The sequence below is a fragment of the Sparus aurata genome, chromosome 17, assembly GCF_900880675.1.
Source record: "Sparus aurata chromosome 17, fSpaAur1.1, whole genome shotgun sequence".
Classification (NCBI taxonomy): Eukaryota; Metazoa; Chordata; class Actinopteri; order Spariformes; family Sparidae; genus Sparus; species Sparus aurata.
In genome coordinates, this window is record NC_044203.1 from 30054982 (window position 1) to 30076620 (window position 21639).

Sequence of the window (21639 nt, forward strand, 5' to 3'; positions counted from 1 at the left end):
ACATTGATGAGAAAGTAGCAGCAGCACAGAGCTGTCCTGTCTATTGAAGGTTTCCAGGAGACTCTGTATGTGAGAAAGTTACTTTTCATTACTTCCTTTGTACGTTTACTTTTCAGAGAATATTTAGAAGTAAACTCCGATTGATGCACTCTTTCAGTTAAAGTTGTTTTTTAAAAATCTTTTTTCCTTGGTAAAATCAGCAGAGATGCCAAATATTCTTTTGTTTAAGCTTCTTAACTGTGTGGATTTGCTGAATTTCTCTTTCATATCACATGAAATAAAATACTTTTGCCATTTCGACACATTTTTATTTTTATTTTTTGCCCGTAGGAAGTAAAAAAAAAAGCTATTTTTCACAGTTTTCTTACATATTTCTGACTAGACGAGTAAAAATTTGATCAATCAATAATCAGTAGATCAATCTCCAATGAAATAATAATCATATGCAGCCCTTGTTTTATCACTTGTCCTATCTGACTGATCTGACTTTAGTTTACTACACTACAATAAACTGCTTTGTGCATCATTATGTGCCATGTACTATTTTATCTTGTGGCTTTATAAACTGTTTCTGATTGACACATTCCTTTGTGCAAACTTAAATGTTTTTTTGACCATTTTTAGTAAGTGAGCCTGACAATGTGTGGAGCAGAGGAGGCTCGTCCATAGAGGCAGAGGAGGTTGGTCCTCCTCTATTTTTGAGAGGCAAGAGGAAGATCAAATTTTTTTTAAGAAAGAGTAACTGGTTGAAATAAATCATTACCAAATCTCAGTATCATTTATAAAATATTATATATATATATTATATCATTAAAAAAAGTTTCTTCTTTGGAAGAAAATCCACTTAAAACGGTTCAACAGCGACAGCTGCAGACGGAGGAGACAGAGCAGTCTGTGAGAGGAGCAGGGAGCAGGAAGGTGGGGGCTAGAGGAGGAGGACGGAGGGCTTCTGTCCTCCGTAGGAGGGATCTCCTTCCATTGGCTCAATGCATTTAAGATTTTTTCATGCTGATCTATGATTGGCTAAGATACGTAATTTGACGCGCTAAGGGAGGACATCCTCCCTTACCAATCAGCAACCAGAATACAAGATTGACAGCAGGTTGGTCCAATAACAGTTCCCAAATTTCATTCTCACATTTATACAACCGTAAACAAAAAATACTACTATGTATTTTACAGCTTTCACTGCCAGCCATGCTCGGACAAGAAATATGGAGTTTTCAGCGATATTGGAATCGGTTTCAAGGAAATATAAGCACATTTCTGAAAGAAAAAAACTGTTAGGAGAAATCAGAGAAGTTTCGTTTCTTTCGTACAGAGCAGCAACGAAGCCACTGTCGTGAAAGACATGCGTTGAGTGCTAAGATAGCACAGGGGGTAACGCACTTGCCTGTTAAACAGGTGACTGGGGTTCGAATCCCGAAAGAGATAGAAGTATTTTTTTTTTTTTTTTGTCTTGTATATTAGCTTTTTAATGAAATATTATTTAAAGAAGTCTTGTAAGTCATTGTTTTATTGCTTAATTTTCATTGAATATAAGAAAGTAGAGTTAATTAGTTGACTTGGATAAAATAACATGACACCGTGGACTGGTTTTCCTCCTGTCCTCCCCAATTTTTTCAGTCACCAGCCGCCACTGGTGTGGAGTGTACCTGTTTTATTTAATAACTTTAATCTTGCTTTCTTTGTGCTCTGATTGTTAAAGCAAGACAACATTTTGTTTTCTATTTATATGTACAATATGAGATGACAGAGGTATGCAAAAAGTTAAAGAGCAGTACATTGTTCTAAAGTCACATTTTTTCTTATATTCTTTGCAGCTGCTTGATCCTCAGTGGGAGTGACTGATGTAAATACAATGGCAGAAGGTAGGTGCACAGGTACTATATTCAGTCATCTCACTAAATGTCTGTTACTCACTGAGTTCAGGTTGCCGTCAACAAGCCAAACTTAAACAGAGAATCTGACTGTAAAACATATTTCCAGTCAGTCAAGTTTTAATCTCTAATAGATTATCTACAGTAGAACAGAAGACTAGAGGAGAATACAACTTTATCTTAGATCAAGGAAGGCATTTGTTTGTTGCATGTATGAACAATAGTACTTTTTAAAGACAGATCCACTGTTTAAAATTTCCCTAACTTTGTTTCAGCTGCAGGACTCTCAACTGGAGGAGCTGGTGTAGATACCAAGTCAGATGGTAGGTGTACAGGTAGTATGACATCTCTTCTTTTAATGCTTTGTACTCTGTCAGTCAGTTACTGATCAGACTGTCTAGAGAAATCCAGAATCTGACAATAAACTTGAGCTTGAACTTGAGTTTGTTAAAAAAAAAGATTTCAGGTTCATGAAAGTGACAGTGGTTGCTGATAAATGCTGCATAGTGTGTGTGTTAGTTAAGTATGTTTGTGAGTCAATTTCCATTCTGGACAAATTTCAGACATTACCTTTTGTTTGTGTTTGTGTATGTGTTGGCTTGTGTGTATAATAGCCTGTTTTTGTAAATGATAGATGTTATAGCAGTTCATCATGTATTTTTGTAAGTTTGGGAACTCCTGCATCATTGTAGTATGAGTCATGTTTAACAACACTCAGTAAAACTGATTTAATGAATGCAATACAGACACAATGAGACTAAATCATGTTAACAAAATGTTTTTGAAATTGTTGGTTAATTTTTGATTATCATCTACACTTTGATATAGAAAGTAGAAGTTAGATAACCTCTTGTAATCAAACCTGGATATTAAGTGGCTTCATGTTCCCTTTAAATCCAATCAGTCATTGCAGATTAATTTTTAACTTTTTTCCTCAGATGAACACTTTGTGGATAAACATCAGTCTGAGCTGATCAAGAGAGTGAGCAACGTTGAACCCATTTTGGATGAGCTCCTCCGCCAAAATGTCATCCAACAAGAGAGTTATGATGAGATCAAGACTCTGCCCACTGCTGAGGAGAAGATGAGGGAGCTCATCAGTGGGCCACTGAAATCCAGTGGAGTTCAAGGAAAAGATATCTTCTACGAAATCCTGATTGAAAATCAGCCACTACTGATAAAAGACCTCAAGAGAATGGATGCTGAAGTGAGTAAATCTTGGTTATATTAATCAGTCTAATGGCAGTGTGGATAGTTTAGATTGTATTTCTCATGTAGTCACTGTTTTAGGGGCTCAAATGGTGAATACAACTGAAGGCAGGTCGACAGGTTTCGAATCCTGGCTCCCCTGGTGCGGAGCTGAGCAGCATGTCGAATTATCCTTGATCAAGATACTGAACCCTAAATTGCTCGTGATGTGCAGTTGGCACCTTTTGTGGCAGCCTCTGCCATCTGTAAGGGCCCTGTGATGAGCTGCCTTCGCCCAGAGAGACAGCTGGGATTGGCTCCAGTAATCCCTGCAATCCCTTGAAAAGGGGGATAAAGCGGTTACATCCCCGCACCCTTCACGGATAAGTGGCTGATAATGAGATGAGATGATGTACATTTTATGCTGCACAGTATATTGTTTCAGCATTGACATCACAATGTGTGCAATAGTCACACAACAGTTATTGAACTCAAACACTTCCTGCTACAGCTTTTTTGTGTGTTGATACTAAAGGAAAACTCACATAGATCTAATTTTCCACAAACTAACCTACAAGAGAAGTCTGCCTGATAGAGCATCATTTACTCTGATTGAAGGGTTCTTGGATACGCAGAGTTTGTTGCTTGTGATTGACATGTGGGCTTTAAGTCGGCAGTGTTTTTTGGTCAGTGGAGGAGAGATAAGGCAGGTTTCCTCTGCATCAGATTGTGTTGTAAAGTTGTGTCATTGTAGCCAGCTCATGGTGAAACTTGAGCCTTGCTTCATCTGTCTGTCAGGAGGAGGAATCATCTGGTGGATGTATATTTTTCACACTTGGTGTTCCTTAAGGAGTTGCTGGTGTGAGTGAAGCTGTTTTTGAAGGGATCAGCTGTCTTTCTTTTTGTGGCTGACCTGGATTGAAATTGAACTGTGATGAGTCTTTCACTCTGCCACACACTCAATTAAGTTGTCATCTTTTTATTGTTGCAGTGCTGGTATTTTACTACTAACTGTTGTGTGCTTTATTGTTTTGCGTGGTTTTACGGAACTGTTTACATTTTTATTCTATAATATTTTATAACTCCTGTAATTTTATTTCACAAAATACATTAATGAAAGAAAAGAAAAATATTTTTCCGATACTGTGCAGACCTAATTTTTGGTTTGGTTGTGAAATAACTTAAAAATATATTCGACTGTTCAGCAGGCAGAACATTTTCAAACTAATATGAATGGTTTTAATAATACTCAAAATCATCTGCTGAGTGTTGAGTATTATTTTAAGGTAAACTAAATTTAGATATGGATTTGGTGTTCGTCTCATTGCAGCTTGAGACAGTGTGAAAGCAGACTCATGAACTGGGTTTGCCTTAAAGGAAAAGGACTAAATTTAGTAAAGTTAAAGTCTTACGTTACGTTGATAGTGCGGACTACTCTGTGTTTACAGTTTCAGTATTTATCAGAGGAAAGTAAAATCACTTGTGGTGCTCTCGAAGGATCAATCCTTGGATCTGTTTAACTGACAATGTGACATCATATAAAAACAATATTACTACATATTGTCTTGAACTCCCTTCATTTGGTGTTTTAAAATACTGGAGAGCGTTGTCTAACACTTGAGTCCAAAATCCTCATACATTTTACACTGTGTTGAAATCTGCTGACTGTGATCACTACTTTCATTTTAATCTATGTAGTGACCCACTGTGTGGAGGAATTGAAAATTCTGCCTTTACAGAACAAATATCAGTGTGTAATCTTGATGATAACATAAGTAAAGCCAATGTCAGTAAGTTCCCAGTCATGGTAGTAGAAAACACAAACACATCCTGTACTGCATCTACTGATATAATGTTATGTTATTTTCATTTTCCAGGCAGAAACAATGTCCACTAAGAAGAGGCTTTGTGAAACACTGAATAATTTGAGTTCTGAGGAGCTTGAAAAATTCAAGTCACTCATTGAACTGGAGAAAGGTTTCCCACTCTTCTCAAGTCGCAAACTAAAAATGAAAAACACACAGGACGTCGTGGAGCTGATGGTGGAGACGTTCAGTCGACAGTGTTTAGGGTTGACCAAACATGTGTTAAAGTTGATGAACAGGACTGATCTGGTGCAGAGATTGATAGACACCAGCCAAGGTACCAAAGGTAAATGATGAAAGACAGAAATATGTGAAACACCACCAACTGTCACACACTCACATGCAGCTCATATGTTTTATATTGTATTATATACAGATACAGGAACAATTGGAAAATTGAGTAATATTTATTAAAACAGTTCATAGATCAAAGTTTCAATTTAATATTTAATGACCTCTAAGTATTACTAGTATGCTACTGTTAAGTGTGATGTTTTTTGGACAAAAAGCTTATATTTTACATGTTCATAATTGTGTTAAATCAATTACTAATACTTGTTATTTAATTTCTTCTCACTTCAGAGAAACATCGGCCTTCACTGATGCAGAGAGTGAGTATGTCACATCACTCTCACTTCACACAGTGCAGCTTTTATCCAGTGGTTGAAGATCGAAAAATCATTTCCATCTTGAACATTACAGTTGATGAGGGGAACAAAATTCTTCATCTCAAACAGTTTTCTCACAGAACTGAAGCTGATCAGGCTGCATAATGTGCACATGAGGTCTGAAGCCTGAATGTTATAAAAAAAATATGCGAAGAATATGTGTTATATCTATATCTTACACGAAGAAAAGAAAATGCAATTGATGTAATAAAGCCCCTCTGTTGTTAAATCAGGAGGCTCATTACAGGTTTTGTAACACAGACTGTAAAAGAGTTTCACCCAGGCAGTAAAATAAAGTCATGAATCTTCTCATGAAAATGAAATACAGTTTGTAAAAAGACCAAATAAAGATGCTCTCTTATCACATCCACATTTCTAAAACACAGACATTGATGAGATTAGAAAAGAAAAAACTGTAATTATCCTTGCTGAGAAACTGTACTTTTATCTCATGAACACTTTCTTTGAATTTTTCAGGTGCAAACGATGGAGTCTGTCATAGAGCTGCTTTTGGAAGCACTGAAAGATTTGAGTGAAGCAGAGCTGGAGGAGTTCAAGAGCACCCTGCGTCCAGTTGACAAACCGGGAGACTCAGCCTTCCATTCGGTGCAGGAGGAAGCAAAATACATCCCACTGATCACGCTAAATATAGCAGACATGCAGGAAACAGTGTGTTTAATGGTGCAGTACTGTGGCCAACAGTCTGTGGAGATGACCAAAGAGAGTTTAAAGAAGATGAAAAGGACTGATCTGGTGCAGAGGTTGTCAGACAGCAGCTCAAGACCCAAAAGTAAGACAATAAAGACAAGAAATGTTTATAATGTATTACCTCTTCTCTTGACATTTTAAATAAAATGATCTATATTGTAGAGAAAATAAACAAAAAAAAAAAAAATACTTTACAACAAATTATTATTCAAATTGTTTAGGGAGAGGGAGAAAAATATATTTGATGTAACTTTTGATGATCTCTGAGTTTAATTTTATGTTGAGTGCTTTGTATTGAAATCTTTTCTACAAAGCAGTCATGCCTGATGTATAATTAACAACAATATTTCTTTTTAACTTTTTTTATTCTTTCTTTCTCCTCAGAAGAACTCTCTGTGGATGAACGCCAGTCTACACAGATCAAGAAAGTGAGTAATGTCATGTCTGACCATGCAGAGTACAGTTTACATTCAGTGATATTCAGGTTTAAAATTAACTCAACATTAATGATGATTATTAAAGCAAACGTGAATTACATTTGATGTTTGTCATAGAACTGAAGCTGAGATGATACTGAGCTCAGTAATGTTAATATCATGAAGTTTTGTAGTTCCATAGACATAGGAAACATCTTCTGAGATAACAAACAGTTAATTACCAACTATATCAGTTTCTTAGGTGATCTTGTAGGACCCCCCCCCCCATGCCCCTTAAGGGGCTCCATAGAAAACACATCTTAAAAGAAATAACGTTTTCTCTATGAACATGTACATTTTCCAGGCTGCGACTATGGGGGCTGTTAAAGAGCTGCTTTTGGAAACACTCAATGATCTGAGTTATGAGGAGCAAAATAACTTCAAGTGGTTTCTGCAGTTCACATTCTTCCAGAGGAGCCTTCCACAGATTCCCTGGAGCAGACTGCTGGATGAAGACATGACAGAGTCCCTGGTGGATGTGATGGTGGAGAAATACGGTCAAAAGTCTGTGGAGGTGATCAGGGAGGTTTTAATGGACATGAACCGGACTGATCTGGTGCAGAGGCTGTCAGAGACCAGCTCAGGACTCGAAGGTAAGATAGGAGGACAACTGTCACATTATTTCATAATAACAGACAAAGACACACTGTAACAAAATCTTTTGATGAAGTTTATAATATAACTCAATGTATCAGCACCATATAGACCTGCCATGACAGCAACAATACCAGAGAGTTGAATCATCACCTGTCAAACACAGTCGTAACAAAAACTGAAAATAATAATAATAAACATGAAATTATACAGAGATTAATTCACAACTGAATGTTTTGGATCTTGACTTTAAATTAAATATCCGAACAAATCTGAATCACTGAACCTTTTTTTGTAAATGTTGTGTTTCCACATAATTTCAAATGAATCTGTTTGATTGCCTTTTTGTATGTCTTTGCTTTGATGTACACTACACTCCACTGTGGCGAGAGTCTGTGTAAGTTGATTAATTTCAGTGTTTTCTCATTGATTTCCTCTGTGATCTCTGTAATCATGACTTCCTCCTGCCTTCAGTTCACACACCTGAAACTGAAACATTAAAGGCTTTTTATTCTCAGGTCTCAGTATTATACTCAGGACAAGTACACATCAAAGTAACAAACAGAGTATTTATTAATGTAATAACAGTTGTCATTAACTGTGTTGCAGCTGCTGCAGGATCATCAGCTGAAGTGTTTGGTGTGAATACCACAGAGAAAGGTAGGTGACCTATATTAATGTATGAAACAAGGCCTGTAGTTATGTAAAGAATAATGTATAGAACGGTGGTCATTATCGGGAAAATAAGTCCCAACAGGACGATCCATCCTGAAGATCACATTTCTATACATTATCCCACTTATTACATGGCTACTTGGCAACATGAAAAAAAGCGCCACACGTTTTGTCACACGGCTGATCCTTCCCGCTGGTTCGTCCTGTCGGGACTTATTTTCCCGATAATGACCGCCGTTCTATACATTATCTCTTACTCATATGTCAGTGTGTATTAACATTTAACACAGTTTAATAGAAAATAATAAAATGGTTATCAGGAGAAACTTGTAATAGATTTTTTTATTATTTTACTATTAAGTAGATTTTCTGGACATTTTAACAATAAATCTTTAATATTAGAATTCTTATAGTCACACAGTCTGATTATGTTGTTAAATTAATCATTCTTGAGTCTTTTTTATGTTTCCTCTCTCCTCAGAGAAACACTCTGTGGAAGAAGATGCACCTGCACTGATCCAGAAAGTGAGTGATGTCACATCTGTCCGACTTAAATTGAAGCTAATAATGAAGCTGATAATTCATCTGTTAGCTGATCAACATTTGATAATAAATAAATCAATTGAGTTATTTATTTAAATAAAAAAATGCCAATCACTCTCTGGTTCCAGCGCCTATGAGGATCTTCTCCTTCTCCTCTCTGTTTTGTATCGTTAACTAAATATCTTTGGTTTTTGGGCTGTTGGCCAAACAAAGCAAGACATTTGAAGATGTCACCTTGAAATTGTGATGTGTACTTTTAACGACATTTATTTATGTAATTATTTTACGATAATTTTTATGATAATGGTTATTTGCAGTACTACTTTAACCAATACGGTTCGCATGTAGTAGAAGTATAACAAAGTTAATCTTGAATATGATAAATGATGATTAAAAACAAATGATTAATTTTCATTCAAAGGTTTGTCAGAACAGAACTAACTGTTCTTATGTTCACATTAGGAAACTCTCAAACAGGTAAAATAAAAAGTCATGAAACAGAAATAAATTAACTGTAAAAGTTAACTGATTAAAGTAAATACATTTGATTTTACAAGGAAGAAAGAACTGTATACACATAATAAAAACAGGTTTATGTGATCAATTGAAATAAATTCAATCACCTTTTGCTGATGTACTCTTACCATATCCACATTTCTTAAACACAGACATTGATGAGATGTGAAAAGAAACATTTGTCATCATCCTTGCTGAGAAATCACACTTTAATCTCATGATGAATCTCTTTTTCTCTGAATTTAACAGGTGGAATCAATGGAGTCTGTTATAGAGCTGCTTTTGGAAACACTGAAAGATTTGAGTGTTGCAGAGCTCGGGAACTTTAACGATGCCCTGTTGAGTCAACCTGAGTTCCACAGACACTTCTTAAGCATCACATTGCTGCTACTACCGATAGTACATGTGCAGGACACAGTTTTTGTAATGGTGCAGATCTGCGGCCAAAAGTGTGTGAAGAAGACAGAGGATATTTTAAAGACGATGAAGAGGACTGATCTGTTGCAGAGGTTGTCAGACAGAAGCTCAGGATCCAAAAGTGAGACAATAATGATACAAAATTGTAAAAATCATATAACTGGTATATAACATGTCTTACGTTTTTAAGCTTTGTGTTCCATTTACTTTGGAAATTATAAGATTCATAATGTAGAGAAGACACATCAGCTGTGAACAGAATATATTATAACTAAGAGAGTGGGTAGAAATGACAATTTATATGTCACTGTACAGGAGGTTTAACTGTAATTTTGTATATTTTTTTTTCATGAGGCATTATTTCCTGATCATTTTAATTTAAAGCTGTTAGACCAGTCATCTGTTATGAGTGACTTTCTACATTTTCTCTCCTCAGAGAAACACTCTGCAGATGAACACCGCTCTGCACTGATCCACAAAGTGAGTAATGTCACATCTGACTTCATACAACACAGCTCTTCTTCAATAGATGGAAAAAAATATCTTCATGTTTAACATTTTAAATCATGATAGAGGACAGACTCAAGATTTACTTATTTATATGTTAATTTATCACAAAAGTGAAGATGAGTTCAGGTTGAGCTCTTTAGCAGTAATCTAATATAATGATAAAGAAGAAATGTGGTCAACAAAAAAATCTTGAACCTTCTTGAATCAAATGGTAAATTGTAAACAGTAGAACTCACGGCTATGTTAGTGGAAGTAAGAGCATTTCCACACCCACAGTGCAAGTAAAGCATGTAAGTAAATTAAGTACATAACAGAACATTTGTGCACAGTAATGAGCAGGGGAAATGTCTGTCTAGCTGACATATGAGGTGTCTCAAGTTTTAGGACAATACACTTTTATTGAACACAATAAAAGTATAATCTTTCAAACAATTATTGACAATAATTTACAACAAAAAATATGTTAACAACCAACCATATACAGTCAAATCACATAACACAAATACTAGAACAATCTAAAACGTCTGTGCCTCTGTGAAGTAATCTGTCAGTAATTTGAGATTGAAAACTGTTGCGCGTCATAGTGGCCCGTGTGCATAGCAATGCTGTGTTCGCGACGGTAGGAATTTTCCGACCTCCTACTAGAAAAAGTACACTGGAACGCCACTCGAAGTCGGAGTCCTTACTTGTGAACTCGGCAGAAAACCATCTACCCCGAATGATAAACCTGAATCGGTGATCAGTGTTGCTTGCTTCATGGCTGACATCCACCCGAATGATATAACATTGGTTTCTAAAGAGACAAGACTGAGCCCACTCTCCACCTCTCCTCGTTAAAAAAAAATGGGGGTGGGGGGGGGGAATTCAGCAGTGGCATTATTCTGTCCACTGCACGTGCGTGACTGCACTGAGTAACAGATAGCTAAACACTTGGTGTGGCGTTGAAAAGGTGAAAAGATGACTCAGACGTAGAAGTAAAATGAGGCTTTACTGTTTGTCTTTGTCAGTTGATTTACAAGCCCAACACTCTTTCTTCTGAAACTGAAACATAGATACAGAAAAAGGTAAATTGCACTGTTAGCTTAAAACATAGAGCTACATGCTACATACAATGAAATAGGATTTTTATTATCAGTTAAAATGTATGATATAAGCAATCAATAGGCACAAACTATGAACTTTACAAATATAATATATAACAAACTCACAAACAAAGCTTCTCCAGGGCTCAACGGTGGAGGATACACAGATTAAAGGAGAGATGCTACTCTGGAGCACATTGCATTCATAATAGTATCCAAGATGGCCGATGTGACCTGTGACCTTACACATGTGTCTTTAACAAACAATCAAAGGCAAGGAATTACAAAATAAAAGAGCACTTTTCAAAATAAAGCTAGGAGTCACTGCTGAGCCACATCACAGGCAGTCTGCCGCTGCAAGATGCATACAGGGGAAACACTGCTACCTGAATATACTGAATGACCAGGTTTTTCCATCAATGGATTTTTTCCCTCCCTGATGGCACAGGCATATTTCAAGATGAAAATGCCACAATTCATTGGGCTCAAATTGTTAGAGAGTGGTTCAGGGAGCATGACACATCATTTTATCACATAGATTGGCCACCACAGAGTCCAGATCTGAACCCCATTGAGAATCATGTGTGCACTGGAGAAGTATTTACTCAGCAGCCCGACTCTCCCATCATCAATACAAGATTGTGATGAAAAATAAATTCAGCTCCGGAAAAAATTCATGTTTTGGCATTGCATAAACTTATCAAAATGATGCCATGGCGAATGCGTGCTGTACGCTAAAGGCGGCCCAATGAAATATTAGAGTGTGTGACTTTTTTTATGGCTGGGCAGTGTATTATGTCTTTGTCACTGAGGATGAGATGAGGAAATGTCTGCATGAACATTTTTCCTGAATTTCAATTGATTTTTTATTGAGAATCAAAGGTTTATCCATTAGAATCTGTGTATTGTACTTAAGCCAATTTTCAAAGCATTAAAGAAATATATGACATGAAATAATGAAAACATTTCTTTGAGCCACTTTGACTTATTTCAGTGTTTGTTAGAAGATTTGCAGCCTATTAATTAAAATAAACAAAAACCAGATTATAAGAATTAATGGAAGCCAGAAACAGTAATCCTCTTTTGCTTTGTACATTGCGTTACTTAAAATAAATAAATCAATAGATCAGGTGAACATACTAATCAGTAAAAAAGATCACGTACTGCTATCAATCAACAGCGATTACCAAATGGATCAATACCTTGTGTGACCCAGCTACAACACACACATTTATAATAACATTGACAAGCTTCAAAGAGACACATTTGTAATTGTCCCAAGTGGATTAAATAAATGTCTCTGTATTGATTATTTCAGGTAGCAACAGTAGCAGCTGTTCAACAGCTGCTTTTGGAGACCATGAATGATTTGAGTGACATGGAGCTCGAGGAATTCAAGAATATTCTGCAGTCGACTGTCTCCAAGAAGAACCTCCCAGATATCTCATTGATGTGGAGATACAGAGTAGATATAGTGAATGAGATCATTGAGAAGTACGGCCGACAGTCCTTGGAGTTAACCAGGGAGGTTTTAATGGACATGAAGAGGATCGATCTGGTTCAGAGGTTGTCAAAGCCGAGCTCAGGACTCAAAGGTAAGACTAAGAAGATACGAAGTGTCTCATAAAGATCTAACCAATATTTTTTAATTATTCATAATAAAAAAATGTAAGGGATGGGCATGGATCTATAAATCATTAATGAAATAATCAAGTCAACAACTCACACTGTCAACAAAAACTGAATGTTGCAAGTTGAATGCGGTTAGTATTTGTTTCAGGGCTTTTGTATTAGATTGCTTTAGATTGTGAAGGTGTTCATGATTATGCATCATTTTGCAGTGAAATTTTAAATTTGTATTTATTTTTAAGGTAAGTGAACCTTATTAAAGCCGATTATGTTCTTTTTGTCTAATTAGATTATAACCACCTGAATCAAATTTGAGTTCTCCTCTCCTCAGTGAAACACTCTGTGGGTTTACTGTCACAGAGGAGTAAAAAAACAGGAAACATTTTCTCATTTAAGGAGCTGGAATCAGAGAATTTGGACTCTTTCTCTCTTAAAAGGTTATTCAGATGATAAATTGATTATCAAAGTGGTTTCAACGTTTCGTGGCTCAGATTAGCTGTAGGTCTATTCCATTGCTTGACCATATATGTTTTAAAGTTGATGGATAGGACTGATCCGGTGCAGAGATTAATAGACACCAGCCCAGGAACCAAATGTAGAGCAAATGAGACAGAAATATGTAAAAAAATAATAATAATAAATAAATAAATAAATAAATAAACTAAACTAAACCACACACAAAGTTTCATACACTTACATGCAGCTCATATTTTTTTATATTGTATTATATACAGATACAGGAACAATTGAAACATGGGGTAATATTTGAAAAAAAAAAAAAAAAGCCTCTCGAAGTGCAGCAAAGCCTTTGCACATGGACAGCCTGCGCTACCAACGAGCTAATGGGCACCACTATGTCCAATTATTATTAAAATTATTTGAGGAGAGGGAGAAAAATATCTGTGAAAGTTAGATGTAACTTTGGATGAGCTTTGAGTTTAACTTGATGTTGTGTGCTTTGTATTAAAATCTTTTCTACGAAGCAGTCATGCCCGAAAATTAACAATAATAATTTTTTAAAATTCCTTTTATTCTTCCTTTTTCCTCAGTAGAACTCTCTGTGGATGAACTTCATTTGTCACTAATGAGGAAAGTGAGTAATATCATGTCTGACCATGCAGAGTACAGTTTTTTATCACTGAAATTCAGGTTTAAAATGAACTCAACAATAATGATGATTATTAAACCAAGCAGTTTCTCACAGAACTGAAGCTGAGTTTATACTGAGATCGGTAATGTTATTATCATAAAGTTTTGAAGTTACCTAAATAATTAAACAAAATGCAAAAAATGACATTTTTAATTATCTTCATTAAGTTTCGACCTGTTTCTACAGTTACTTCAACATCTAATGTTGAGATCAGGTGGCTCATTTTAGTTTTTTGACGGCAGAGTGAAAGAGTTACAGCCTGGAAATGCAAAAAAAAAAAAAACAGTTTGAGATCTCAGGTTAAAGATATTAAAAGGTAGCAGGACATAGGAATCATCCTCTAAGATAACAAACAGATGATTACGAAATATATCAGTAGCTTAGGTGATTTTGTAGAAAAACACACCTTAAAATAAACAACATTTTCTCTTTGAACATGTTCTTTTTCTAGGCTGCGACGATGAGGGCTGTTAAAGAGCTGCTTTTGGAAACACTCAATGATCTGAGTTATGAGGAGCAAAAGACCTTCAAGTGGTTTCTGCAGTTCACATTCTTCCAGAGGAGCGTTCCACAGATTCCCTGGAGCAGACTGCTGGATGAAGACATGACAGAGTCACTGGTGGATGTGATGATGGAGAAATACGGTCTAAAGTCTGTGGAGGTGACAAGGGAGGTTTTAATGGACATGAACCGGACTGATCTGGTGCAGAGGCTGTCAGAGACCAGCTCAGAACTCGAAGGTAAGATAGGAGGACAACTGTTACATTAATTCATAATAACAGACGAAGACACACTGTTACAAAATCTTTTTATCTCTGGTGCAAAATATCAGATGAAGTTTATAATATAAATCAATGCATCAGTGCTGTACAGACAGTTGAATCATCTCCTGTCAAACACAATCACAACAAAAACTGAACCATAGAAATTTCACAGTTAGTTCTACAATATCTTCAGAATAGAGGAATGACTTTTCTACTCTGTAACATATATATATATACTGAACTTATTAAGTAACAAATCTAACTAATTTAATTTACTTGTGCGAAAACAATGCAATTAAATAATAGTAATAAATGTGAAATTAGACAGCGATTACCTCAGAGTTGAATGTTTTGGATCTTGACTTTAAAGTCAAGATCTGAATGAATCTGAATCTTCGGTCATTTTTTTGTAAATGTTGTGTTTTCAAAGGGCTCAGTAGCTTTTTATCGAAAATACTCTTCTATATTGGGCCACATCGTTTTGATTTTGGTCCCCTGAGTTCATCATTCTCAGTCTTGTATTGTTAATGGCCTGATAGAAATATGGCTAATGCTATCGACATAATTATACTCCACTGTGGAGAGAGATAGTCTGTATAAGTTTATTAATTTCAGTGTTTTCTCATTGATTCCCTCTGTGATCATGACTTCATCCTGCCTTCAGTTCACACACCTGAAACTGAAACATTAAATGCTTTTTATTCTCAGGACTCAGTATTATACTCAGGACAAGTACACATCAAAGTAACAAACAGAGTATTTATTAATGTAATAAAATTAACTGTGTTGCAGCTGCTGCAGGATCATCAGCTGAAGTGTTTGGTGTGAATACCACAGAGAAAGGTAGGTGACCTATATAAATGTATGAAATGAGTCCTGTAGTGATTTTAATTCAAATGTCAGTGTATGAACATTAAGTTTAATTAAAAAGGAGACATTGTTTACCAGGAGAAAGTTGTTATTGATTTTTTATGTTGTTACTCTTAAGTAGATTTTATGGACTTTTACAAGTAGTCCTTCATATTCAATTAGAATTCTTATAGTCTAACGGTCTGATTATTTTGTTGAATTAATCATTCTTGACTCTTCTTTTTGTTTCCTCTCTCCTCAGAGAAACACTCTGTGGAAGAAGATTGGCCTGCACTGATCCAGAAAGTGAGTGATGTCACATCTGTCTGACTTTAAACTTTAAACTTTAAATAAAAGCAATGCCAAACACTCTCTGGTTCCATCATTTGTGAGGATCTTTTCTGTGTTTTGTATCATTGTGAACTGATTATCTCTTATATCTCAGGGAAATTTAAAGGTGTCACCTTGAAAATTATTCATTATTCATTTATTCATGTCATTATTTTATCCAAATTTTTATGATAATGGTTATTTTGCAGTGCTACTTTAAACAGTACAATTCACATGTAATACAAGTAGAATAGATATAAATGATGACTAAAAACAAATTATTTTAATTTCATCTGAAGGTTTGTCAGAACAGAAGCTCCATTCATTTTGTCCTTGTGTTCACATTAGAAAACTCTCAAACAGATAAAATAATATAAAAAACAGGTTTATGTGATCAGTGGAAATAAATGTTATCACCTTGTGCAGATGTTCTCTTACCATAACCACATTTTTTAAACACAGAGATTGATGAGATATAAACAGAAATATTTGTAACCAACCATGTTGAGAAATCACAATTTAATCTCATGATGAATCTCTTTTTCTCTGAATTTAACAGGTGGAATCAATGGAGTCTGTTATAGAGCTGTTTTTGGAAACACTGAAAGATTTGAGTGTTGCCGAGCTCGAGGAGTTTATCTTTGCCCTGTTGTATCAACCTGAGTTCCACGGACCCTTTTTAAGCATCCCACTGATGCTGCTACACACAGCACATGTCCAGGACACAGTGTTTTTAATGGTGCAGATCTACGGCCAAATGTTTGTGGAGAAGACAGAGAAGATTTTAAAGATAATGGAGAGGATTGATCTGGTGCAGAGGCTGTCAGATGGAAGCTCAGGATCCAAAAGTGAGACAATAAAGATAAAAACATGTTAAAATCATGTAACTGGTACATGACATTTCTTGAGTTTTTAAGCTTTGTGTTCTATTTACTTTATAAATAATAAGATTCATAATGCAGAGAAGACACATGCTGTGTACAGAATATATTACGACTAAGAGAGTGGGTAGAAATGACAATTTATATGTCACTGTTGAGGAGGTTTAACTGTAATTTTATGTATTGTTTTTTTTTTTTCATGAAACAATATTGCCTGATCATTTTAATTGAAAGCTGTTAGACCAGTCAGCAGTTATGAGTGACTTTCTACCTCTTCTCTCCTCAGAGAAACACTCTGCAGATGAACACCGCTCTGCACTGATCCACAAAGTGAGTAATGTCACATCTGACTTCATACAACACAGCTTTCCTTCAATAAATGGAAAAAATGGTCCTCATATTTAACATTTTAAATAATGATAGAGGACAAACTCAAGATTTACTTATTTATATGTTAATTTATCACAGAGGTGAAGCTGCATTCAGGTCAGGCTCTTTAGCAGTAATCTAATATAATAATAATAATACACTGCCTGGCCAAAAAAGTCACCACCTGGATTTAACTAAGCAAATAGATAAGAGCCCTCCACTGGATAATTACTGCAATGATTAATGTGTTTCAGCTGACATCAAGTTATTTATTTGGGCTGAGCTGCATGTTGAAGTGTTCTTGAGCAAGATACTGAACCCCAAATTGCTCCTGAGGTGCAGTCGGCACCTTGCATGGCGGCCTCTGCCATCAGTGAGGGCCCTGCAATGAGCTGGCAACTTTTCCAGGGAGTACCCTGCCTTCGTCCAGGGACAGCTGGGATTGGCTCCAGCAACAAACCCTGCGACCCCATATAAGGGATAAAGCAGTTACAGACAATGACATTACATGACACTGCGTGGCCAAACTACAGTGATTGATATTATATGTGTTTTTTAATCCTAACTGATGCAGTGAGAAGGTTCTCATTTTTTAAACAACCATGACAGAAGACAGGCATTTCCACACTCACAATGCGAAGACAACTCAAGGGATTAGGACTAAGCAGCTGTGTAGCCTTAAGAAAACCACTTACCACTGAGGCTGATCAGAAAAAAAGGCTACTATTTGTAAAGGAGTGTAAGGATTGGACTCTGGAGCAATGGAAGAAGGTCATGTAGTCTGAGTCCAGATTTACTCTGTTCCAGAGCAATGGAAGCATCAGGGTAAGAAGAGGCAGATGAAGTGATGAACCCATCATGCCTAGTGCCTACTGTACAAGCCTCTGGGGGCAGTGCTATGATCTGGAGTTGTCTCAGTTGGTCAGGTCAGCTGACAACCTGGACAAAAATGAATGTTGTGATACTTAAGGGTGTAATGATTTCGATTTTAAATCAAAATTTGTCGAAATTAAGTCACAATCTCGAACTTCGAATTAAAAAATAGTATCATCGATGCTGCCACGCTCCCATGTCTGCTTGCCGAGCAAAAAAAAAAAAAAACACACCCGTGTTGAAGTGCTGCGAGTCAACCTCCTCTAACTTAGCTACTAGCTAAGCCAGTAGCTATTAGCAACAGCCAGCCAGACGATAGCATGGTGTTAGACCATTCCTGTTCGGCTCCAAGACCGTGGTTGGGAAGCACAGGGGAGATGATTTCCTCCTCCAGCGAAGTTTGTGTTTATCTTAGGGGTGAACCCCCTTTCACGTGTGAAGATGGTCGGGAAATAATACCAGGGAGCTTTGCTGTATCTGGAGGAGCCGTGGCCTTTACTCAGAGCCAAACTGCAGCCCATATTGTACACACACACTTCACGCACCACCTTATTCCTGAAAGGGGCCTCGCCACTCTTACAACAATGGCAACTGCAGATGCAGGAGACCCATAGACTGTCGCCCATTTGGAAGTATTTTGGATTTCTAATGAGTTATGTTGATAACATTCGCGTTGTCGACAAAAAAGCCACAGTTTGCAAGCTCTGCAGAAACTAGATGTCAGGTTATTTTCTTTAAGTTTCAAATTGACTGAAGATATAAGTTACTGTTACATTATGTTGTTAATAAATGTTTTAAATTTGACAAATTTAGTGTGGTACATTGCAAACAAAGGTCAGATATTATATTGGATAAAAGTCTAGTCTAAAAATGGCATTGCAACCTGTGCTTTAAAAATAAATAAATGTAAAAATCAAGAATCGAATCAAATGGTGACCTTAGAATCGAAAATGTAATTAATCGAGGATTTGGAGAGTCGTGACACCCCTAGTGATACTGCATAAGCTCATCAAAACGATGCCATGGCGAATGCGTGCTGTAATCAAAGCTAAAGGTGGTCCGATGAAATATTAGAGTGTGTGACTTTTTTTTGGCCGGGCAGTGTATGAGATCTTTGTCACTGAGGATGAGATGAGGAAATGTCTGCATGATCATTTTTCCTGAATTTCAATTGATTTTTCATTTAGAATCAAAGGTTTATTCATCAGAAAAAAATCTATTTGTTGTACTTAGATTATTTTCAAAGCATTAAGGAAATATGTGACATGAAATGATGAAAACGTTTTCTTTGAGCCACTGTGACTTATTTTAGTGTTTGTGAGAAGATGTGCAGCCTGTTATTCAAGGATCCAAACGCAGCAAACGGAGACAGGAAGTAGTGAGCAAGTGATTTATTCAACAAGCGGTGTTGGAGGGTAATGTGGATGGGATGACCGGGGTTGCAGGTAGGTAGGCAGGCAAATGGAGTTGACCGGAGCTAGCGCAGAGGAACTCAGGAGACTAGGCGAGCAGGAAACAAAACTGAATGGCGCTGGAGATCCCTGCATGAACCAACAAAGAGAAGGAAATGCCAAATGCATAAAATACAGGACACATGAAATACTCAGTGAACTGAGAACACGAAGTAGCACTCTGAGGTCACCATATGAAACGCAACGGTCAAGCACCAAAGTGGTGGAGAGACCAGGCAGATAAAGCCAGTGGGTGATGAGTTGATCCTTCTCAGGTGTGCCACTGTGCTGCTGCCACACCCACAGACACACACACACACACACACACAGAGAAGGAGCAGGTGAGGGAGAAAGGAAGGGGGAAAGGCAGAACACAGAAAACACAAACAGGCTGCCACAGCAGCACCGTGACACAGCCTGTAAATAAAAATATATAACAGATAAGAATTAAAGCAAAGCCAGAAACAGTAATCCTCTTTTACTTTGTACGTTGCGTTACTTAAAATAAATAAATCAATAGATCAGGTGAACATACTAATCAATAAAAAAGATCACATACCGTGATCAATCAACAGTGATAACCAAATGGATCAATACCTTGTGTGATCCAGCTGAAGCACCCATGTTAATAATAACATGGATAAACTTCAAAGAGTCACATTTGTAATTTTCCCTAGTGGATTAAATAAATCTCTCATGAATGTATTGATTATTTCAGGTAGCAACAGTAGCAGCTGTTCAACAGCTGCTTTTGGAGACACTGAATGATTTGAGTGACATGGAGCTCTGGAAATTCAAGAATATTCTGCAGTCGACTGTCTCCAAGAAGAACCTCCCAGATATCTCATCGATGTGGAGTTACAGACCAAACAGAGCAGAAATAGTGAATGAGATGGTTCAGAACTACGGCCAACAGTCTGTGGAGTTAACCTGGGAGGTTTTGATGGACATGAAGAGAACTGATCTGCTTCAGAGGTTGTCAGTGCCCAGCTCAGGACTCAAAGGTAAGACTAAGAAGACAAAAAGTGTCTCATGACGGTCTAATAGATACAATATTATAATTCATAATAAAAAGGGATGGGCGTGGATCAATAAATTATTAATGAAATAGTCAAGTCAACAACTCACACTGTCACAAAAAATGTTGTTTAAGTTTAACAAGGTTAGTATTTGTTTCAGGACTTTTGTATTGGATTGCTTTAGACTGAAGGTGTTTGTGATTATGTGTCATTTTGCATTGAAATTTTTCATTTGGATTTCTTTTTAAAGTAAGTGAACCTTATTAAAGTTTATTATACTCATTTTAGATAATTAGTTTATAATCCCTCTGAGACAAATTTTATCCCTTGTCTCCTCAGATCAACATCCACCTGCATCATCTGAGAGAGTGAGTTTGACTTTACACATCACAGTTTTCATTCAATAAATGTAGGGTGAAAAAGTAAGTTCCATAAATGTCTCCTGTTTATTTCAAATCCATCAGAAAGTATCTGTGACACTGCTTCATCAGAAGCTTTTGGAAACGCTGAAAGATTTCAGTCCCAGAGATCTGGAGAAATTCAAGCATGTTCTGCTGTACACTAAAATGAAGGAAGACCTCCCAAAAATCCTAAGACATCGGATAGAGACTGCAGACAGAGTTCAAACAGTGTTGTTGCTGATGGTGCTGATCTACGGCCAACGGTCTGAGGAGGTGATCAGGGAGGTTTTCAAAATGATGAACAGGCGAGATCTGGTGCAGAGACTCCCAGACATCAGCTCAGGATCTGAAGGTAGGCGGTGGGAAAAAAACAATATTTGAATGTCAGAAATCTGGTATGCAGATTGTGGTCTGTGTTATTTTAAGGTAAATTCACACTACATGATTTTAGTCCTGATTTTCTGGTGACTGACATTTTTTAGAGAACCCCAACAAAAAGCCTCGTGTGTAGGATTTTGGTGGAAAGAATCTGTTTTGTAAAGACATGGTTTTGAGATTCAGTGTTGGGTCATTTCAAAAATTTTGAGAATTTTTGACTAAATGGTTCACTGTTATCAGTTTTGTGTTGAGAGGTTTGAGAAACTGAGTCAAGAAACGTGTTGGGTTCCCAGCTATTGGGAAGAGTAGTATTCTATTGATTAATCCATGAGTGGTTTGATCCATGAAAATGTCAGAAAATTAAAAAAAATGTGTTCCCCGAAGCCAAAGATGATGTCTTAAATTTCTTATTTTGTCCACAAC

The 21639-nt window shown here is 36.7% G+C and overlaps 1 protein-coding gene across 1 annotated transcript in view; it reads left to right on the forward strand.

Moving 5' to 3' along the window:
- LOC115568091 (uncharacterized) overlaps window positions 1-21639 on the forward strand; it is a 276579-nt gene that overhangs the window by 243817 nt on the left and 11123 nt on the right. Inside the window, exons 53-68 of the mRNA XM_030395170.1 lie at window positions 5516-5544; window positions 6079-6391; window positions 6694-6737; window positions 7090-7378; window positions 7989-8039; window positions 8536-8579; window positions 9363-9651; window positions 9967-10010; window positions 12441-12717; window positions 15458-15508; window positions 15777-15820; window positions 16404-16692; window positions 17012-17055; window positions 20137-20422; window positions 20777-20805; window positions 20902-21190. Coding sequence (XP_030251030.1) covers window positions 5516-5544; window positions 6079-6391; window positions 6694-6737; window positions 7090-7378; window positions 7989-8039; window positions 8536-8579; window positions 9363-9651; window positions 9967-10010; window positions 12441-12717; window positions 15458-15508; window positions 15777-15820; window positions 16404-16692; window positions 17012-17055; window positions 20137-20422; window positions 20777-20805; window positions 20902-21190 — 2412 coding nt within the window. The remainder of the gene's footprint in view (window positions 1-5515; window positions 5545-6078; window positions 6392-6693; window positions 6738-7089; window positions 7379-7988; window positions 8040-8535; window positions 8580-9362; window positions 9652-9966; window positions 10011-12440; window positions 12718-15457; window positions 15509-15776; window positions 15821-16403; window positions 16693-17011; window positions 17056-20136; window positions 20423-20776; window positions 20806-20901; window positions 21191-21639) is intronic.